General features: G+C 40.5%; 1 protein-coding gene across 3 annotated transcripts in view; it reads right to left on the bottom strand.

Moving 5' to 3' along the window:
• Positions 1-17,186, bottom strand: part of RAB33B (RAB33B, member RAS oncogene family) — a 28,411-nt gene that overhangs the window by 6,611 nt on the left and 4,614 nt on the right. For all 3 annotated transcript variants that reach the window (XM_054486750.2, XM_054486752.2, XM_054486751.2), the window contains one exon: positions 16,723-16,990. In XM_054486750.2, coding sequence (XP_054342725.1) covers positions 16,723-16,990 — 268 coding nt within the window. The remainder of the gene's footprint in view (positions 1-16,722; positions 16,991-17,186) is intronic.

The following is a 17,186-nucleotide window of genomic DNA, read 5'->3' as shown; positions in this document are numbered from 1 at the left end:
GCAAGCTTGAAGACAGGCTAACTGAAAATACACAGAGGAGATAAAAGAAAAAAGAATAAAAAACAAGGAAGCATGCCTACAGGATCTAGAAAATAGCCTCAAAAGGACAAATCTAAGAGCTACTGGCTTTAAAGAGAAGGTAGAGAAAGAGACAGAGATAGAAAGTTTATTTAAAGGGATAATACAGAAAACTTCCCAAACCTAGAAGAAGGTATCAATATTCAAGTATAAGAAAGTTATAGAACACCAAACAGATTTAACCCAAAGAAGACTACCTGAAGGCATTTAATAATCAAACTCCCAAAGGTCAAGAATAAAGAAAGGATCCTAAAAGCAGCAAGAGAAAAGAAACAAATAACATACAATGGAGCTCCAACAGGTCTGGCAGCAGATGTTTCAGTGGAAACCTTACAGGCCAGGAGAGAGTGGCATGATATATTTCCAAGTGCTGAAGAAAAAAACCTTTTATCCTAGAATGGTATATCTGGCAAAAATATCATTCAAACATGAAGGAGAAATAAAGACTTTCTCAAACAAAAGCTGAAGGGTTTGATCAATACCATACTTCTGCTACAAGAAATGCTAAAGGCAGCACTTCAATCAGAAAGAAAAGGACATTAACGAGCAATACATAATCACCCAAAGATACAAAATTCACTGGTAATAATAAGTACACAGAAAAATACAGAATATTATAACACTGCAACTGTGGTGTATAAACTACTCTTATTCTAAGTAGAAAGACTAAATGATGAACCAATCAAAAATAATAACTACGATGACTTTTCAAGACATAATCAATACAATAAGATATAAATAGAAACAAGAAAAAGTTAAAAAGTGGGGAGGATGAAGTTAAGGCATACAGTTTCTATTAGTTTTTTGTTTGTTTATGTAAAGAGTGTTAACTTGTTATCAGGTGATATGGTTTGGCTATGTCCCCACCCAAATCTCATCTTGAATTCCCACGCGTTGTGGGAGGGACCCTGTGAGAGGTAACTGAATGATGGGGGCAGGTATTTCCCATGCTGTTCTCATGACAGTAAGTCTCAAGAGATCTGATGGTTTTAAAAAGGGGAGTTTCCCTGCACAAGCTCTCTTCTCTTGTCTGCTGCCATGTGAGACATGCCTTTCACCTTCTGCCTTGATTGTAAGGCCTCCCCAGCCACATGGAACTGTAAGTCCAGTAAACTTCTTTCTTTTTTAAATTGCCCAGTCTCAGGTCTAATATAATGTGTATTATATAGTGTAATTGTATTATATAGTGTATTATATAGTGTATTATATAGTGCATTATATAATACACTACATTATATATTATATAATAATATAGTGTATTATATAGTGTATATTACACATTATAGTGTAATATAATGTGTAATATATAAAAATGGACTAATATATCAGGTTAAAATAATGGGTTACAAGATAGTATTTGCAAGCATCATGGTAACCTCAAGCCAAAAAAATATACAATGGACACACAAACAATAAAAAGCAAGAAACTAAATCATATCACAGGAGAAATTTACCTTCACTCGACGAAGACAGGAAGGAAAGAAAGAAGAGAAGACCACAAACAACCAGAAAACAAATAACAAAATAACAGAAGTAAAATTAAATATCTAGGGATTAACCAAAGAAGTTAAAGATCTCTACAATGAAAACTATAAAACACCGATGAAAGAAATTAAAGCATACACAAACAAAAATGGAAAAATATTCCATGTCAATGACTGGAAAAATCAATATTGCTAAAAAATGTCCATAGTACAAAATTAATTTACAGATTCAATGCAATCTCTATTAAAATACCAGTGACATTCTTCACAGAAAGAGAAAAAACAATCCCAAAATTTATATGGAACCACAAAAGACCCAGAATAACTCAAGCTCTCCTAAGCAAAAGGAACAAAACTGTAGGAATCACATTACCTAACTTCAAATTGTATTTCAGATCTGTAGTAACCAAAACAGCATGGTACTGGCATAAAAACAGACATACAGACCAATTCAACAGAATAGAGAATGCACACACAAATCCACACACCTACAGTGAACTCATTTTTGACAAAGCTGCCAAGAACATACACTGGGGAAAAGACAGTCTCTTCAATAAACAGTGCTGGCAAACTGGGTATCCACATGTAAAAGAATGAAACTAGACCCCTATCTCTTGCCATATACAAAAATCAAATCAAAATGCATTAAAGGCTTAAATCTAAGACCTCAAACTATGAACTACAAGAAAATATTGGGGAAAATCTTCAGGACACTGGTCTGGGCAAAGAGTTCTTAAGCATTACCCCACAAGTACAGACAACCAAAGCAAACATGGACAATGGAATCACATCAAGTTAAAAAGCTGCTGCGCAGCAAAGGAAACAAAAAAGTGAAGAGACAACCCACAGAATGGAAGAAAATATTTGCAAACTACCCCTCTGATAAGGGATTAACCAGAATATAGTAGAAGCTCAAACACTACAGCAAAAAATCTAATAATCTAATAAAAAATGGGCAAAAGATTTGAATAGACATTTCTCAAAAGAAGACATACAAATGGCAAACAAGTATATGAGAAGGTGCTCAACATCAACAATCATCAGAGAGATGCAAATCAAAACTATCATGAGATATCATCTCATCCCAGTCACAATGGCTTGTATCTAAAAGACAGGCAATGACAAATGCTGGGGAGGATGTAGAGAAAAGGGAACCCTCATACACTGTTGGTGGGAATGTAAATTAGTACAACCACCATGAAGAACAGTTTGGAGGTTCCTCAAAAAATTCAAAATGGAGCTACCATATGATCCAGCAATCCCACTGCTGGGTATATACCCCAAAGAAAGGAAATTAGTATATCAAAGAGATATCTGGACTCTTATGTTTTTTGCAGCACTATTTATAATAGCTAAGATCTGGAAGCAACCTAAATGTCCATCAACAGATGAATGTATAAAGAAAATGTGGTACATATGCACAATGGAGTACTATTCATTCATAAAAAACAACGAGATCCAGTCATTTCCAACAACATAGATGGAACTGGAGATCATTATGTTAAATGAAATAAGCCAGACACAGAGAGACAAACATCACATGTTCTCACTTATTTGTGGGATCCAAAAATCAAATCAATTGACCTCATGGACAGAGAGAGTTGAAGGATGGTTACCAGAGGCTGGGGAAGGGTAGTGGGGCTTCGGGGTAGGGGAGATGGGGATGGTTAGCGGGTACAAAAAAAACCAGAAAGAATGAATAAGACCTACTATTTGATAGGCAATAGGGTGACTATAGTCAATAATAATTGTATATTTTTAAATAACTTAAATAATGTAATTGGCTTTTTTTTTTTGAGACAGGACATTGCTCTGTTGCCCAGGCTGGAGTGCAGCAGCACGATCTCAGCTCACTGCTGCCTCAACCTCCTGGGCTCAAGGAATCTTCCTGCCTCAGCCACCTGAGTAGCTGGGACTACAGGTGCAAGCCAACATACCCGGCTAATTTTTTTATTTTTTTGTAGAGATGGGTTTTCGCCGTGTTGGCCAGGCTGCTCTGAACTCCTCAGCTCAAGGGACCTGCCTGCTTCAGCCTCCCAAAGTGCTGAGATTACAGGCATGACCCACTGCACCTGGCCTGAATTGTTTGTAACTCAAAGGATAAATAGTTGAGGGGATGAATACCCCATTCTCCATGACGTGCTTATTTCACATTGCATGCCTGCATCAAAACATATAATGTACCCCATAAATATATACACCTACTATGTATCCACAAAAACTTCTAAAAATTAAAAAAAAAAGAAATCAAAATTTTGTTCCATTAAAAAAAAAAAAAAAAAAAAAAAAAGACCAGTCGGAACAACATAGGAAGACCCTGTCTCTTAAAAAAAAAAAAAAAAAAAGCGCCGGTTGGGGGAAGAGGCGCACGGCAGAGGGCCAGGCACAGTGGCTCATCCCTGTAATTCCAGAACTTTGGGAGGCCAAAGCAGGTGGATCACGTGAGTCCAGGAGTTCATGACCAGCCTGGCCAACATGGTGAAACCGCATCTCTACTAATAATACAAAGATTAGCCAGGTGTGGTGGCAGGTGCCCATAGTCCCAGCTACTTGGGGGGTTGAGGTGGGAGGATCATTTGAGCCTGGGAGACTGAGGCTGCAGTGAGCTGAGATCATGCCACTGCACTCCAGTCTGGGTGACAGATCAAGACCCTGCCTCAAAAAAAAAAAAAAGAAAAAAGTTTGTGCTTCTAAGGACACTATCAAAGTGAAGAGACAACTCACAGAATGGGAGAAAATATCTGCAAATAAAATATATCTGAGGCCAGGCATGGTGGCTCACGCCTGTAATCCCAGCACTTTGGGAGGCCGAGGTGGGCAGATTATCTGAGCTCAGGAGTTCAAGACCAGCCTGGCCAACAGGGCAAAACCCCGTCTCTACCAAAAATACAAAAAATTAGCAGGGCATGGTGGCATGCACCTGTAGTCCCAGCTACTTGGGAGTCTGAGGCACGAGAATCGCTTGAACCCAGGAGGCAGAGGTTGTAGTGAGCTGAGATCGCGCCACTGCACTCCAGCCTGGGTGACAGAACAAGACTATGTCTCAAAAAAAAGAAAGGAAAAGACCCTTGAAATTCTATCTTTAGCATTTAGAAAGATATTTTGCTAATAAATTGGATGACCTATATAAAAGCTATCCAAGGGAACTAGAGCTGATTTTTTTCTTCTAATAACATTTTCTGTAACTTAGATGTTCAAGCATCACTTCATCAGTGAAAAATGACTTATAATGTTTTAAGCAAATTATATTCACAAGATAAAAAATAAAAAGCACACAAAAAGGAAATATACTAAAATATTAACAATGGTTGTCTCCAAGGTAATTTCTCCCTTTATTTCTACTTTTCTATTTTCCTTAACAAACATGTATGTCATTTATAAAAACAAACTTAAAAAAAAATGATTACGCAGAATTTAGACCTGCCTCAAAGAACTGTGGATGTCCTCAACAAATGTAAGCGGTAATGATAAATGTTAACCCCAGGCCGGGTGCAATGACTCACACCTGTAATCCCAACACTTAGGGAGCCTGAGGTGGGAGGATTACTTGAGCTCAGGAGTTTGAAACCAGCTTGGGCAACACAGTGAGACCCTGTCTCTACCAGCTTGGGCAACACAATGAGACCTTGTCTCTACCTTGTTTCTACCAGTGAGACCTTGCCTCCTAAAAAAAAAAAAAAAAAAGTGAGCTGGGAGTGGTGGCATGCACCTGTGCTTCCAGTTACTTGGGAGGCTGAGGTGGGAGGATCGCTTGAGCTCAGGAGATCAAGGCTGCAGTGAGCCATAATCATGCCACTGCACTCCAGCCTGGGCAACAGAGTGAATCCTTGTCTCCAAAAAAAAAAAAAAAAAGAAGAAGTTTAATCCTAAGAAAACCCTTTGTTTTTAGATGAGACTGACTAAACAATATTCCTCTTCCCATTCCCTATTTAATAAATGGTGCTGGGAAAACTGGCTAGCCATATGTAGAAAGCTGAAACTGGATCCCTTCCTTACACCTTATACAAAAATTAATTCAAGATGGATTAAAGACTTAAATGTTAGACCTAAAACCATAAAAACGCTAGAAGAAAACCTAGGCAATACCATTCAGGACATAGGCATGGGCAAGGACTTCATGTCTAAAACACCAAAAGCAATGGCAACAAAAGCCAAAATAGACAAATGGGATCTAATTAAACTAAAGAGCTTCTGCACAGCAAAAGAAACTACCATCAGAGTGAACAGGCAACTTACAGAATGAGGGAAAATTTTTGCAATCTACCCATCTGGCAAAGGGCTAATATCCAGAATCTACAAAGAACTTAAACAAATTTACAAGAAAAAATCAAACAACCCCATCAAAAAGTGGGCAAAGGATATGAACAGACACTTTTCAAAAGAAGATATTTATGCAGCCAACAGACACATGAAAAAATGCTCATCATCACTGGCCATCAGAGAAATGCAAATCAAAACCACAATGAGATACCATCTCACACCAGTTAGAATGGTGATCACTAAAAAGTCAGGAAACAACAGGTGCTGGAGAAGATGTGGAGAAATAGAACACTTTTATACCGTTGGTGGGACTGTAAACTACTTCAACCATTGTAGAAGACAGTGTGGCGATTCCTCAAGGATCTAGAACTAGAAATACCATTTGACCCAGTGATCTCATTACTGGGTATATACCCAAAGGATTATAAATCATGCTACTATAAAGACACATGCACACATATGTTTATTGCAGCACTATTCACAATAGCAAAGACTTGGAACCAACCCGAATGTACACCAATGGTAGACTGGATTAAGAAAATGTGGCACATATACACCATGGAATACTATGCAGCCATAAAAAAGGATGAGTTCATGTCCTTTGTAGGGACACAGATGAAGCTGGAAACCATCATTCTGAGCAAACTATCACAAGGACAGAAAACCAAACACCGCATGTTCTCACTCATAGGTGGGAATTGAACAATGAGAACACTTGGACACAGGGTGGAGAACATCACACACCAGGGCCTGTCATGGGGTTGGGGGAGGAGGGAGGGACAGCATTAGAAGAAATACCTAATGTAAATGACGAGTTAATGGGTGCAGCACACCAACATGGCACATGTATACATATGTAACAAACCTGCACATTGAGTACCCTAGAACTTAAAGTATAATAAAAAAAACAAAAAACAAAAAACAGTATTCCTCTTCCCATCAATCCTGTTCAAAATTTTATGCTTTCTAATCATATCAAGTCTTCCAGAACACAGGGGTACGAAATTACTCCTTTTTTATTTTTATTTTTTGAGACGGGGTCTCACTCAGCCCCTCCAGGCTGGAATGCAGTGGCACAATCATGGATCATTGCAGCCTCCACCTACCAGGCTCAATCTTCCTGCCTCAGCCTCCTGAGTAGCTGGGACCACAGGCGCGTGTCACCAGACCCAGCTAAGTTTTTAATATTTTGTAGAGATGGTGTGTGTGTGTTGGGGGGGGGGGGTCACACTATGTTGCCCAGGCTGGTCTCAAACTCCTGGGCTCAAGTGATCCTCCCACCTTGGCCTTCCAAAGCTTTGGGATTATAGGCATGAGCCATCCGGCCCAGCCTGAAATAACTCTACACTTTACTGTAAAGCCACAAACGTAACTAATAATTAATGAGGCATTTACAAAGGAATATTTAAAAAGAAGCTTCAAAATTTCTCTCATGGAATAACTAAATGATGGGAAGGCTTAGGGCTACTGCTGCCTGCTGCCTTCCAGGCCTGCACACTGAGATGAGAAGGCAAGGAGACAGGAAAGGAGCAGCGAGAGACCCAGCCAATACACGACAGGACAACTGATTAAAAACTGTTGGCCATAAAAGGCTACAGAAAACTTTGAAGGAGACAGACAGACACACACTAGGTGAAAAGCAAAGCCTAGAAAACTCTTGAGGCTTAGCTATGAGTGGAATGGTTCATGATGTTTAAAAAAGAAGAGAAAATGACACTTTTGGACCCAAGGAAGTGAGATGCTTTCATCTGGTAAATGTTAAATTAGGAAATATTTTCAGAGAAATTTTTCCCAATTTAATACTTAAATATCTTAGGAAAAATGGCTAATATGTGCTCACATCAATCTTATTGCCATTTTAAACATTATAAAGATAACATAATATATACTTGGCCAGGCGTGGTGGCTCACTTTGGGAGGCCACCACTTTGGGAGGCCAGCACTTTGGGAGGCCAAGGTGGGTGGATCCCAGCACTTTGGGAGGCCAAGGTGGGTGGATCACTTGAGGTCAGGAGTTCAAGACCAGCCTGGCCAACATGGTGAAACCCCGTCTCTACTAAGAATACAAAAAAATTAGCCAGGCGTGGTGGCACACGCCTTTAATAGGCTTGAACCTGGGAGGCAGAGGTTGCGGTGAACTGACATTGCGCCACTGCACTCCAGCCTGGGCGACAGAGACTCCATCTCAAAAAAAATTATTATTATTTTTTATGACAGGTCTCACTCTCGCCAGGCTGGAGTACAGTGGCACAATCTTGGCTCACTGCAACCTCCATCTCCCATGCTCAAGTAATCCTCCCACTTCAGCCTCCTGAGTAGCTGCGACTACAGGAGTGTGTCATCATACCCAGTTAATTTTTGTGTTTTTTGCAGAGATGGGATTTCTCCATGTTACCCAGGCTGGTCTTGAATTCCTTGGCTCAACTGATCAGCCTCCCAAAGTGCTGAGATTACATGCATGAGCCATGGTGCCCGGCCCAAATTCTTCATTTTAAAGGCAGTATTCCTTTCAAATAGTCACAAAAATTTGTTACTTGTCTTCTTAGGAAGCTAAAATTTATTTATTTTAAAATTTTAACAGGGTTTAAGTGAACACAGACCAATATATGAATTGGCAGCACTCAAAAGCAGTAGAGGTTGAGAGAGACTCCAGAAAGCTAAAATTTATTTCGAAGATTTGCCATTTGATTTTGTACACCAGACGCACACATTTCTACTCCACATACAAAAAGCAAAGAGTTCTCTTGAGATGTTACTAATACCAGTTATGACGTTGTTTTACAACTTAAATTGTTAACAGAAGCTCTTATGTAGTTCTTATATAGATGGTCTTTTACATGAAATAATAAAAATGTGTTCTTTGAAAGAATAGGGGAAAAGGAAATTTGATAGCTAATCAGGGATGGAAAATTTGGATTAAAACCTTTAACATTTTAGGTCAAGCAAAAAGAGTATTAAATCAATTTAAAGTCAGATCATTTCTCATTTTGGATAATAAAGCTACCAAAAGAGCTGTCGTGGCCGGGTGCGGTGGCTCACGCCTGTAATTCCACAACTTTGGGAGGCCGAGGCAGGCAGATCATGAGGTCAGGAGATCGAGACCATCCTGGCTAACACAGTGAAACCCCGTCTCTACTAAAAATACAAAAAGTTAGCCAGGCGTGGTGGCAGGCACCGGTAGTCCCAGCTACTCGGTAGGCTGAGGCAGGAGAATGGCGTGAACCCGGGAGGCGGAGCTTGCAGTGAGCCCAGATTGCACCACTGCACTCCAGCCTGGGCAACAGAGTAAGACTCCGTCAAAAAAAAAAAAAAAAAAAAAGAGCTGTCATCAACAACAAGAATCTACTATTAGTATTTAGCAGTAGCTAGGTTGCCATTTTTGTTAAAACTTGATATTGGAATTTAAAGTAGAGATTCATGAAGTATTATATAAAGGAATTATACGTATATATGAAATTATTTTTTTTGAGATGGAGTCTTGCTCTGTCACCCAGGCTGGAGTGCAGTGGCACGATGTCAGCTCATTGCAACCTCTGCCTCCCAGGTTCAAGCGATGACAGGCGTGAGCCACCATGCCTGGTCAAAATTTTTTTTAAAGAAAGGATTTAATTACAGAATAATAATGGTGATAAGGAAGAGAGCGAGCAGTGAGAGAAAGCATTAGTTATCACCTTAGAGGAAAAAATACACACAATTTGGAACAGTAATCTTAGTTATCCATCCTCTCTCCCTATTCTTTCACTGCCTTTTTTTCCCCCCATTACCATCTCTCTCCTGAAGGAATAAGCATTTACTCTTAAACTATTAATATTGATTTGGGGCTTAGCACATTCCACGTACACTCCAGGAACTCTGCTAAGTCCTTTACATGCCCTTATTTAATATATGCAACCCTATGTAATAATTACCCAATCTTCAGATGAGGAACCTGAGGTTTAAGTAATTCACCCAAGGCCACAAAACGAGTAAGTCTGAAGGCCAGAATTTAAACCTGGACTACCTGATTCTGTAGAGAATGCATGTTGTTTTCTCCAGCCTAACCCTCATTCTCCCTTCTATTAATAGCACCCTATTTTCCTTGGGAATTGGCCCTCCCCTGCTTTCCATTCACATGAACCACTGGCTCCCAGGGAGGGCGTGTGACCTACGTCTGACCAATCAGAGCATCGCACCCCCACACTCCCTGTTTCCTACCATAGTTTAGGAATGGGCATGTAGGGCTGTAGTTGGAACTGGCAGAGAAATTTACTTCTAGGCTTTTTAGTTATATGAAACAATAAATTCCCTTTCTGCTTAAACTAATTTTCTTAGAGTCCTCACACAGTCTCCAAAGCAAGAGATCTTGACCACTGATTCCAGAGAAGTAAGTAATTCTCTTCTCACCACCTCTGAATATACACACCAATGCTGCCATCTTCGTAAGAAGTGACAGAAGAGAATCATAGGCTTCTGAAATCAGACTGGAAGAACAACAGGAATTCTGACCTGGTTCCTGGGATCCTTCAGATAGTAGGAAAGCTTGGGTCTGTGAAAATGTATATTACTTACACCATGCCAGCCTCAGGACCAAACCCCAGCAATTCAAAGTCTTTTTCAGACCAGAAACTGCCCAAAAGTTTCTGAGCTAAGGGATCACAAGATTCTTGAGCATTCTTAGGATACCTTAACTGCGCATATTCTCATTCACTGAATTTCAATGCAAATCAAATCAAATCAAGAGAACCAGTTTGGTATCTCTCCAACCACCAACACCACATTTTAAGAAATAAAGTATCAATTTGATTCTGTTTTAAGGTAGGGTATAAGGTGACTTCATATAAAATATTTTTTGACTTATAAACATTAATTTACTTTTAATGAAGATCAACACAGAACAATAATTAGTAACCCAATTTATATTTTATATTTATACAGCATTCACTGAATGTCATCTTCATCATGCTATAAAAAAATTTAACAAAATTTCTACTATTCTCTCTAGGCATGTTAGCTACATTTTGTTCTATCTGTGCTTCCAAACTTCAACTTCATGTGCATAATTATTTCTCCTGTGTGCCAATCCGGTATTTGTAGCTGCCAATCAGATATTTCCATTTGAATATAGGATCATCTCAATAAACACATGACTAAATCATAATGTTACAGAGCCTGTCCAAATTCAATCTTCCATGTAGTCTCCCTTAGCTCCACTACCTACCTCCTGTCACCCAGACTCACAACCTCACTCATCTAGTCCTCTTCTTTCTCATCACCAAAAGCCAGTTATTGAAGCCTTTGGCTTTATCTTCAAAATACCTCTTTTATCACCCCTTTATTTTCCCTTATCACCTCAATTCTGGATTTCCAGAGCACCCTACCAACTGATCTCTCTGCCTCTATATATTCAACACTTTTCCCTGAGTACTTACTATGTGGTTTAAGAACTAGGCCGGACGCGGTGGCTTACGCCTGTAATCCCAGTGCTTTGGGAGGCCGAGGCAGGCAGATCACAAGGTCAGGAGTTCGAGACCACCCTGGCCAACATGGTGAAACCCCGTCTCTACTAAAATACAAAAAATTAGCTGGGTGTGGTGGCAGGCGCCTGTAATCCCAGCTACTTGGGAGGCTGAGGCAGGAGAATTGCTTGAAACCTGAAGGCGGAGGTTACAGTGAGCTGAGACCATGCCACTGCACTCCAGCCTGGGCAACAGAGCAACACTTTGTCTCAAAAGAAAAAAAAAAAGAACCGAACTAGACACTGGAAGAAGTCTATGGAATTACCAGACATGGATCCTGCCCTGAATAAAACTTAGTAAGGGAGGTAAGACAGGTATGTATGCAATGAGATAGACATCATCTAAAGGTTCAGGTAAGCTGCTAAAAGAGTTCATAGAAGGAAGCTGACTGAAGGTGTGAGGAGACTCTTTTTTTGTTTTTAAGAGACAGGGTCTCATTCTCTTGCCCAGGCTGGAGAGCAATGGTGTGATCATGGCTTACTACAACCTCCAACTCCTGGGCTCAAGCAATCCTCCTGCCTCACCTCCTGAGCAGCGGGGACTACAGGTACATGCCACCGTACTTGGCTAATTGTTTTAAATTTTTGGTAAAGATGGGGCTTCACTATGTTGCCCAGGCTGGTCTTGAATTCCTGGGCTCAAGTGATCTTTGGCCTCCCAAAGTGCTGGGATTACAGGTGTGAGTCACTGGAATCTGGCTGGCTGGAAGTTTTTTTTTTTTTTTTTTTTTTTTTTGAGATGGGATTTGTTCCTAATAGAAACAACCCCATTAAGAAGAGGGCAAAGGACATTAATATGCACATTTCAAAAGAAGACATATCTGTGGCCAAAAAGTATATGAAAAAATGCTCAACATCACTAATCATTAGAGAAATGTAAATCAAAAATCACAATGAGATACTATCTCACACCAGTCAGAAGGGCTATTATTAAAAAGTCAAAAAATAACATATGCTGGCAAAGTTGCAGAGAAAAGACAACACTTATACACTGCTGGTGGGAGTGTAAATTAGTTCATCCCTTGTGGAAAGTGGTGTGATTCCTCAAAGAGCTAAAAACAGAATTATCATTTGCTCCAGCAATCCCATTATTGGGTATACACTCGAAGGAACATAAATCATTCTGTCATAAAGACATCTACACATATATGTTCACTACAGCACTATTTACCATAGCAAAGACATGGAATCAGCTTAAATGCCCATCAATGGTAGACAGGATAAAGACAATGTGGTATACACATACCATGGAACACTATGCAGCCATAAAAAGAACAAGATCATGTCCTTTGCAGGAACATGGAGCCGGAGGCTATTATCCTAAGCAAACTAATGCAGGAACAGAAAACCAAATACCACATGGACACAAAGACAGGAACACACACTGGAGCCTCCTGAAGGGTGGAAGGTGGGAGGAGGAAGATCAGAAAAAATACCTATTGGGTACTATGCTTAATACGTGGGTTACAAAATATGTGGGTGACTAAATAATCTGTACACTAAACCCCTGTGACACGTTTAACTATACAACAAACCTGCACATGTACCCCCAAACCTAAAATAAACGCGTTAAAAAAAAGAGAGAGAGAGACAGAGACAGGGTCTGGCTCTGCTGGAGTGGCTCGATCATTACCCTTGAGCTCCTGGCCTCAAGCAATGCTCCCACCTCAGCCTCAGGAGTAGCTGGGACTACAGGCACAAGCCACAACACCCAGGTGGAACTTTATAATATAATGGAGAACCACCCAGGGCACTTGAGTTAGGGGAGATAAATCTTTAAGTACAACATTAATCTGGCATTTTGGCAACAATGTACAAAATAGATTAATTGAGGACTGGGAGATTAGTTGAGCTGCTGTAACTGTTAAGCTGCTGCGACAGTTCAAAGAGAGGTTAAAAAAAGGACTTGAACTAGAATTTTGAAGACAAGACAGTTAACAGAATGTGTGCAGGTGGAAAACCAATTGGACTCAGAGAGCAAAGGAGAGGGGTGAGAGTAAGAAGAAGGATTAAAGTAGTACAACCTAGGTGAATTTTGAATTTCATATGATTTTCATGTGTCATGAAATCTTGATATTTTCCCTAAACATTAAAAAATGTAAAAAATCATTCTTAGATTGTGGCCATGTAAAAACAGGCAAAAGACCATTTTTGGCCCTCAAGCATAGTTTGCTGACCCTTGTGCCGTATCATAATTCTCTGTGCTTATCAAAATGTCTTCTTTCCAGCAATTACTCATTAAATATTTGTTTTACCAGTGTGGGGAGAGGTCCTGATTATTTCCTTTAGTTAATATTAACATTTTGCACTTAACATGGGAACATTTCATTTCTACCGCTACAAAAAAGTAAGCTACTAAAATGTTCAAGTAGGAACTGCTGACCTCTAATGGGAGGCCGGATTAAATACAACACCAAGCTTTAATGGGTTGGTGTGTCTGCCACTGGAAAATGACTGTGCTAAAGGAATACAATTAGTCATGAAGGGAACACACACACGAGGAAGGAGCATAAGGATTAGAGTTAGGAGTCTCAATTTAAAAGCCGAATGTATTTTTATTTAAGGAATTTAATTTTATAATTTTATTCGACTTCCAAAATTTTGCAAACAAGATTTTCCTCTTTCAATTACCTGCACATACTGCTTAGGAATGGATTAGCAGACACAGGCTTTCTTATATTTCATAAAACATTTTAACGGATTCTGAAAGGGCACTGTTGTTAAGTCATGCTTTCTGAAAATTTTCTAGTCCACAATTATCAAAACATTTAACACAATATCTCATTTTTATCAAAGAAATAATGTCTAGAATGGCATTTTACTAGTAAAGTAACATAGAGCTTTCCAGCTTTAAGATGAAAAATTAGGTAAAATGTCACTTTAGATCAGGCTACAATTTTCCAAAGACATAATATGAACATTTCAGCAGCACTCAAGATGTATTACAGGTTAACCAAAAAGCAGCAGAAGCAGCACATAGAATAAAGCTCTTTATATCACTTTTCAGTTTTAGAAAAAAAGGGCACTTTTTTTTTTAAGCTCTGTGGTTTTAAAAAAATGCCCAACATAGCTGTATCTTTTCCCACTATAGAAACCTCAGAACATGTCTGTAGTCATTTCAACCACAATAAAAATCTCTCTCAAGTCTCACCATTGGTGGCACAAATCAACGGCTAGGGCCTTAGAAGAAAAATATTCTCAATATCCAAGTCCACATCAATATAACAAGTTAGGCTAAAGTTCAGTAGAAATAATCTCCCCAAAAAATATTTTCTCCTTGTTCTTCCCAACCAGAATTATCAACTCTGTGCTCCCAGATTGGTCATACCTGTGGTTCTGTCTTATTTATCACTGCCAGCACTCACCTCAGTAGTTAGGTAATTGACTTTATACGCTGCATATGCTTTATATTTTTTCAATACTATTATCTCTTAAATTTGCACCTGATTCATGTTATCTTTAAGTATAAATGGCAACCCAGGAAGAGATAAAGGGCCCTCAAATCCCAACTCCTCCTCCACACTCATTCTCTCCACTTTTGAAAGAATTTCCTACTTCGTTTTTGTTTTTGTTTTGTTTTTTAAATTTCTCTCCCCTTAGCTGTTTACCTATGCCCTCCACTATCTCTGCTTTCAACTTTGGGTGTACAACTGCAGAACTAATGGTGGCAAACAGGAAAAATAATATTAAGCCACCAGGAAAAACAAAGAATCTTTTTAAAGGCACCAACTATGAACCAGGTGCTTCATATATGTCCTCATCTGATCCTCACAGCAGCCTGATAAGGTATTATGATCCCAGTTTTTCGGAAGAAAAAAACAGACTCTGAGAGGTTAAAGAATCTGCCTAAGGTCCAGGGTGACCAACTATTTTGGTGTGCCCAATACAGGGGGTCCCCGGGATGTGAGACCCAGTTTTAAAACCTGGACAGTCTTGGGCAAAGTTGGTCACCCTAGTAAGGACACACAGCCTATCCCTATCCTTTCGTAGGTTCAGATTTGAATCCAGGTTAGTTGGGCTCCAAACCCCACGTACTTCCCAGATTCCTGCTTCTCCCAAACTTAACTCCCTTGGAACTTCAGAAGCTCCATTATTTTTCACCCCAAAGGCTTCTGGGCCAAACCTAATTCTGGTGGAAAATGTTTAGTCTTTTATTCTATCTTTTCTTCTGCAAGTATACGAATCTTTCTAAACTCCCTAATACAAAGCACCCCCAAAACCACCACTGCGAGCTCATATGGGACATGAAATACTAATGTGAAAAATTAAAAGACAAAAGCACCAAAGAAAGGTTAATTTCTTTTAACCCAGCTTACTTCACCTCTACCATCACTAGCAGTATAACCCGTTGGGGTGGGGGGCGACGATTAGGGAACTGAAAAATAAATTGTTCTTGCCTCTAAGATACGAGGGTAGGAACGTCTGAAGCAAACCTGTTCTCCCACCACTCCCCATCCCCACCAAGAGACTGAGATAAAGATGATCGCTGATTTAAAGCAGTAGTATAAGGCAAGATAGTTCCACCTATGTTTTAAGGAGTGGCATCAACAGGTGGCATTTAGTGGTGACTTGCTATGAAGGTGTGTCTAAGGTTTATACCATCAAGAGGCCTAAGCCTTGTCATTGATCCTCATTCCACTGTTAGATTGCAACCCTCAGAATCTCAAACCTGCCCTGGGGCCTATACTACCTTCTCCACTATTACTGTCACTCAGTGTCCCCAGTCCCAGGGACCAAAAATAACGACTTAAAGGGAATAAAGAATTGGGAGTGTGTCTGAGGTGGCATCATGAGAAATGCTTTTGGCAACCTGAGTAGGAACTATCACATATACAATGTTTCTGCAGGAAAATAGATTTTTCTAAAATCAGTATCATACAGAAACCACTACAGCAAAACTGTATGCAAGAGAATACCTAAGTACTTCCTCAAAGGCAATGGGCTTTACTTCCACAAACACCTAAGGCACTGCTCGAATGAATGTTTCATAACTATTACTGATTAAATGAATTTTCCATTCTCGCGCAATTTCACTGTTTTTCCTCCGTTCATATTTGACTGACTCCCAGCACACGACACACGGTCAATGGGTCGGTAGATAAGTCCTACACTCCTGAACTCAAAGTGTGGTCCACGGACTAGCTGCACCTGCATCAGCGAGATTATTAAATCATAACCTGCATTTTCAAAAACAAGATCCCCAGGTAAATCGCATGCACACCATTTCTGAGAAACAGTGCCTTAGAAGTTTGCAGTATATGAATCCTTCCAATCCCCAACTCCAATCTCATCAGCGTAAGAAAAAAATGGAGCACACACACACCGTGCACAGGGCCAGCGACCAGCCCAAGGTGGGGTTGGGACACCTGTCATCCTGTCCTCCCCAACAGTCCCCCATCCGCTCACCTTGATGCGCTCCCCATCAATCTCCACCGCTCGTTCTCGGAAATCCACCCCTATCGTGGCCTCGGTGCGGTCGGGGAAGCGGCCAGCGCAGAAGCGGTAGGTCAGGCATGTCTTGCCCACATTGGAGTCGCCGATCACGATTATCTTGAAGATGCGGGAGCGGGCAGGAGGCAAAAACCCTGAGGCCCCTGACACTGCCCCGCTGGACGAAAAGCTTGCCTCGAGCGACGACTCCATCTCCTCAGCCATTCCCCCGACCCGCCCCAAACTGAAGCGGAGGAAAGCAGACACAGAAAGGCTGAGAGATTACGCCACCGCAAGCGCGCGCGCCCAGCCGGCCAGTTCGGTTGCGCAACTTCCCAGGAGCCACCGCCCACCAGCCCCGAGCGCGCCTGCGCACCTTCCCGCCCCGCCCCCGCCCGCACAGGTGTGGCACCCGCCCGCCCCGCCGCACTGAGCCGCCT

Source organism: Pongo pygmaeus, chromosome 3 (genome assembly GCF_028885625.2).
Source record: "Pongo pygmaeus isolate AG05252 chromosome 3, NHGRI_mPonPyg2-v2.0_pri, whole genome shotgun sequence".
Lineage (NCBI taxonomy): Eukaryota > Metazoa > Chordata > Mammalia > Primates > Hominidae > Pongo > Pongo pygmaeus.
The sequence above is the reverse complement of the archived record's forward strand: the minus strand, read 5'-3'. Positions and strand labels throughout refer to the sequence as shown.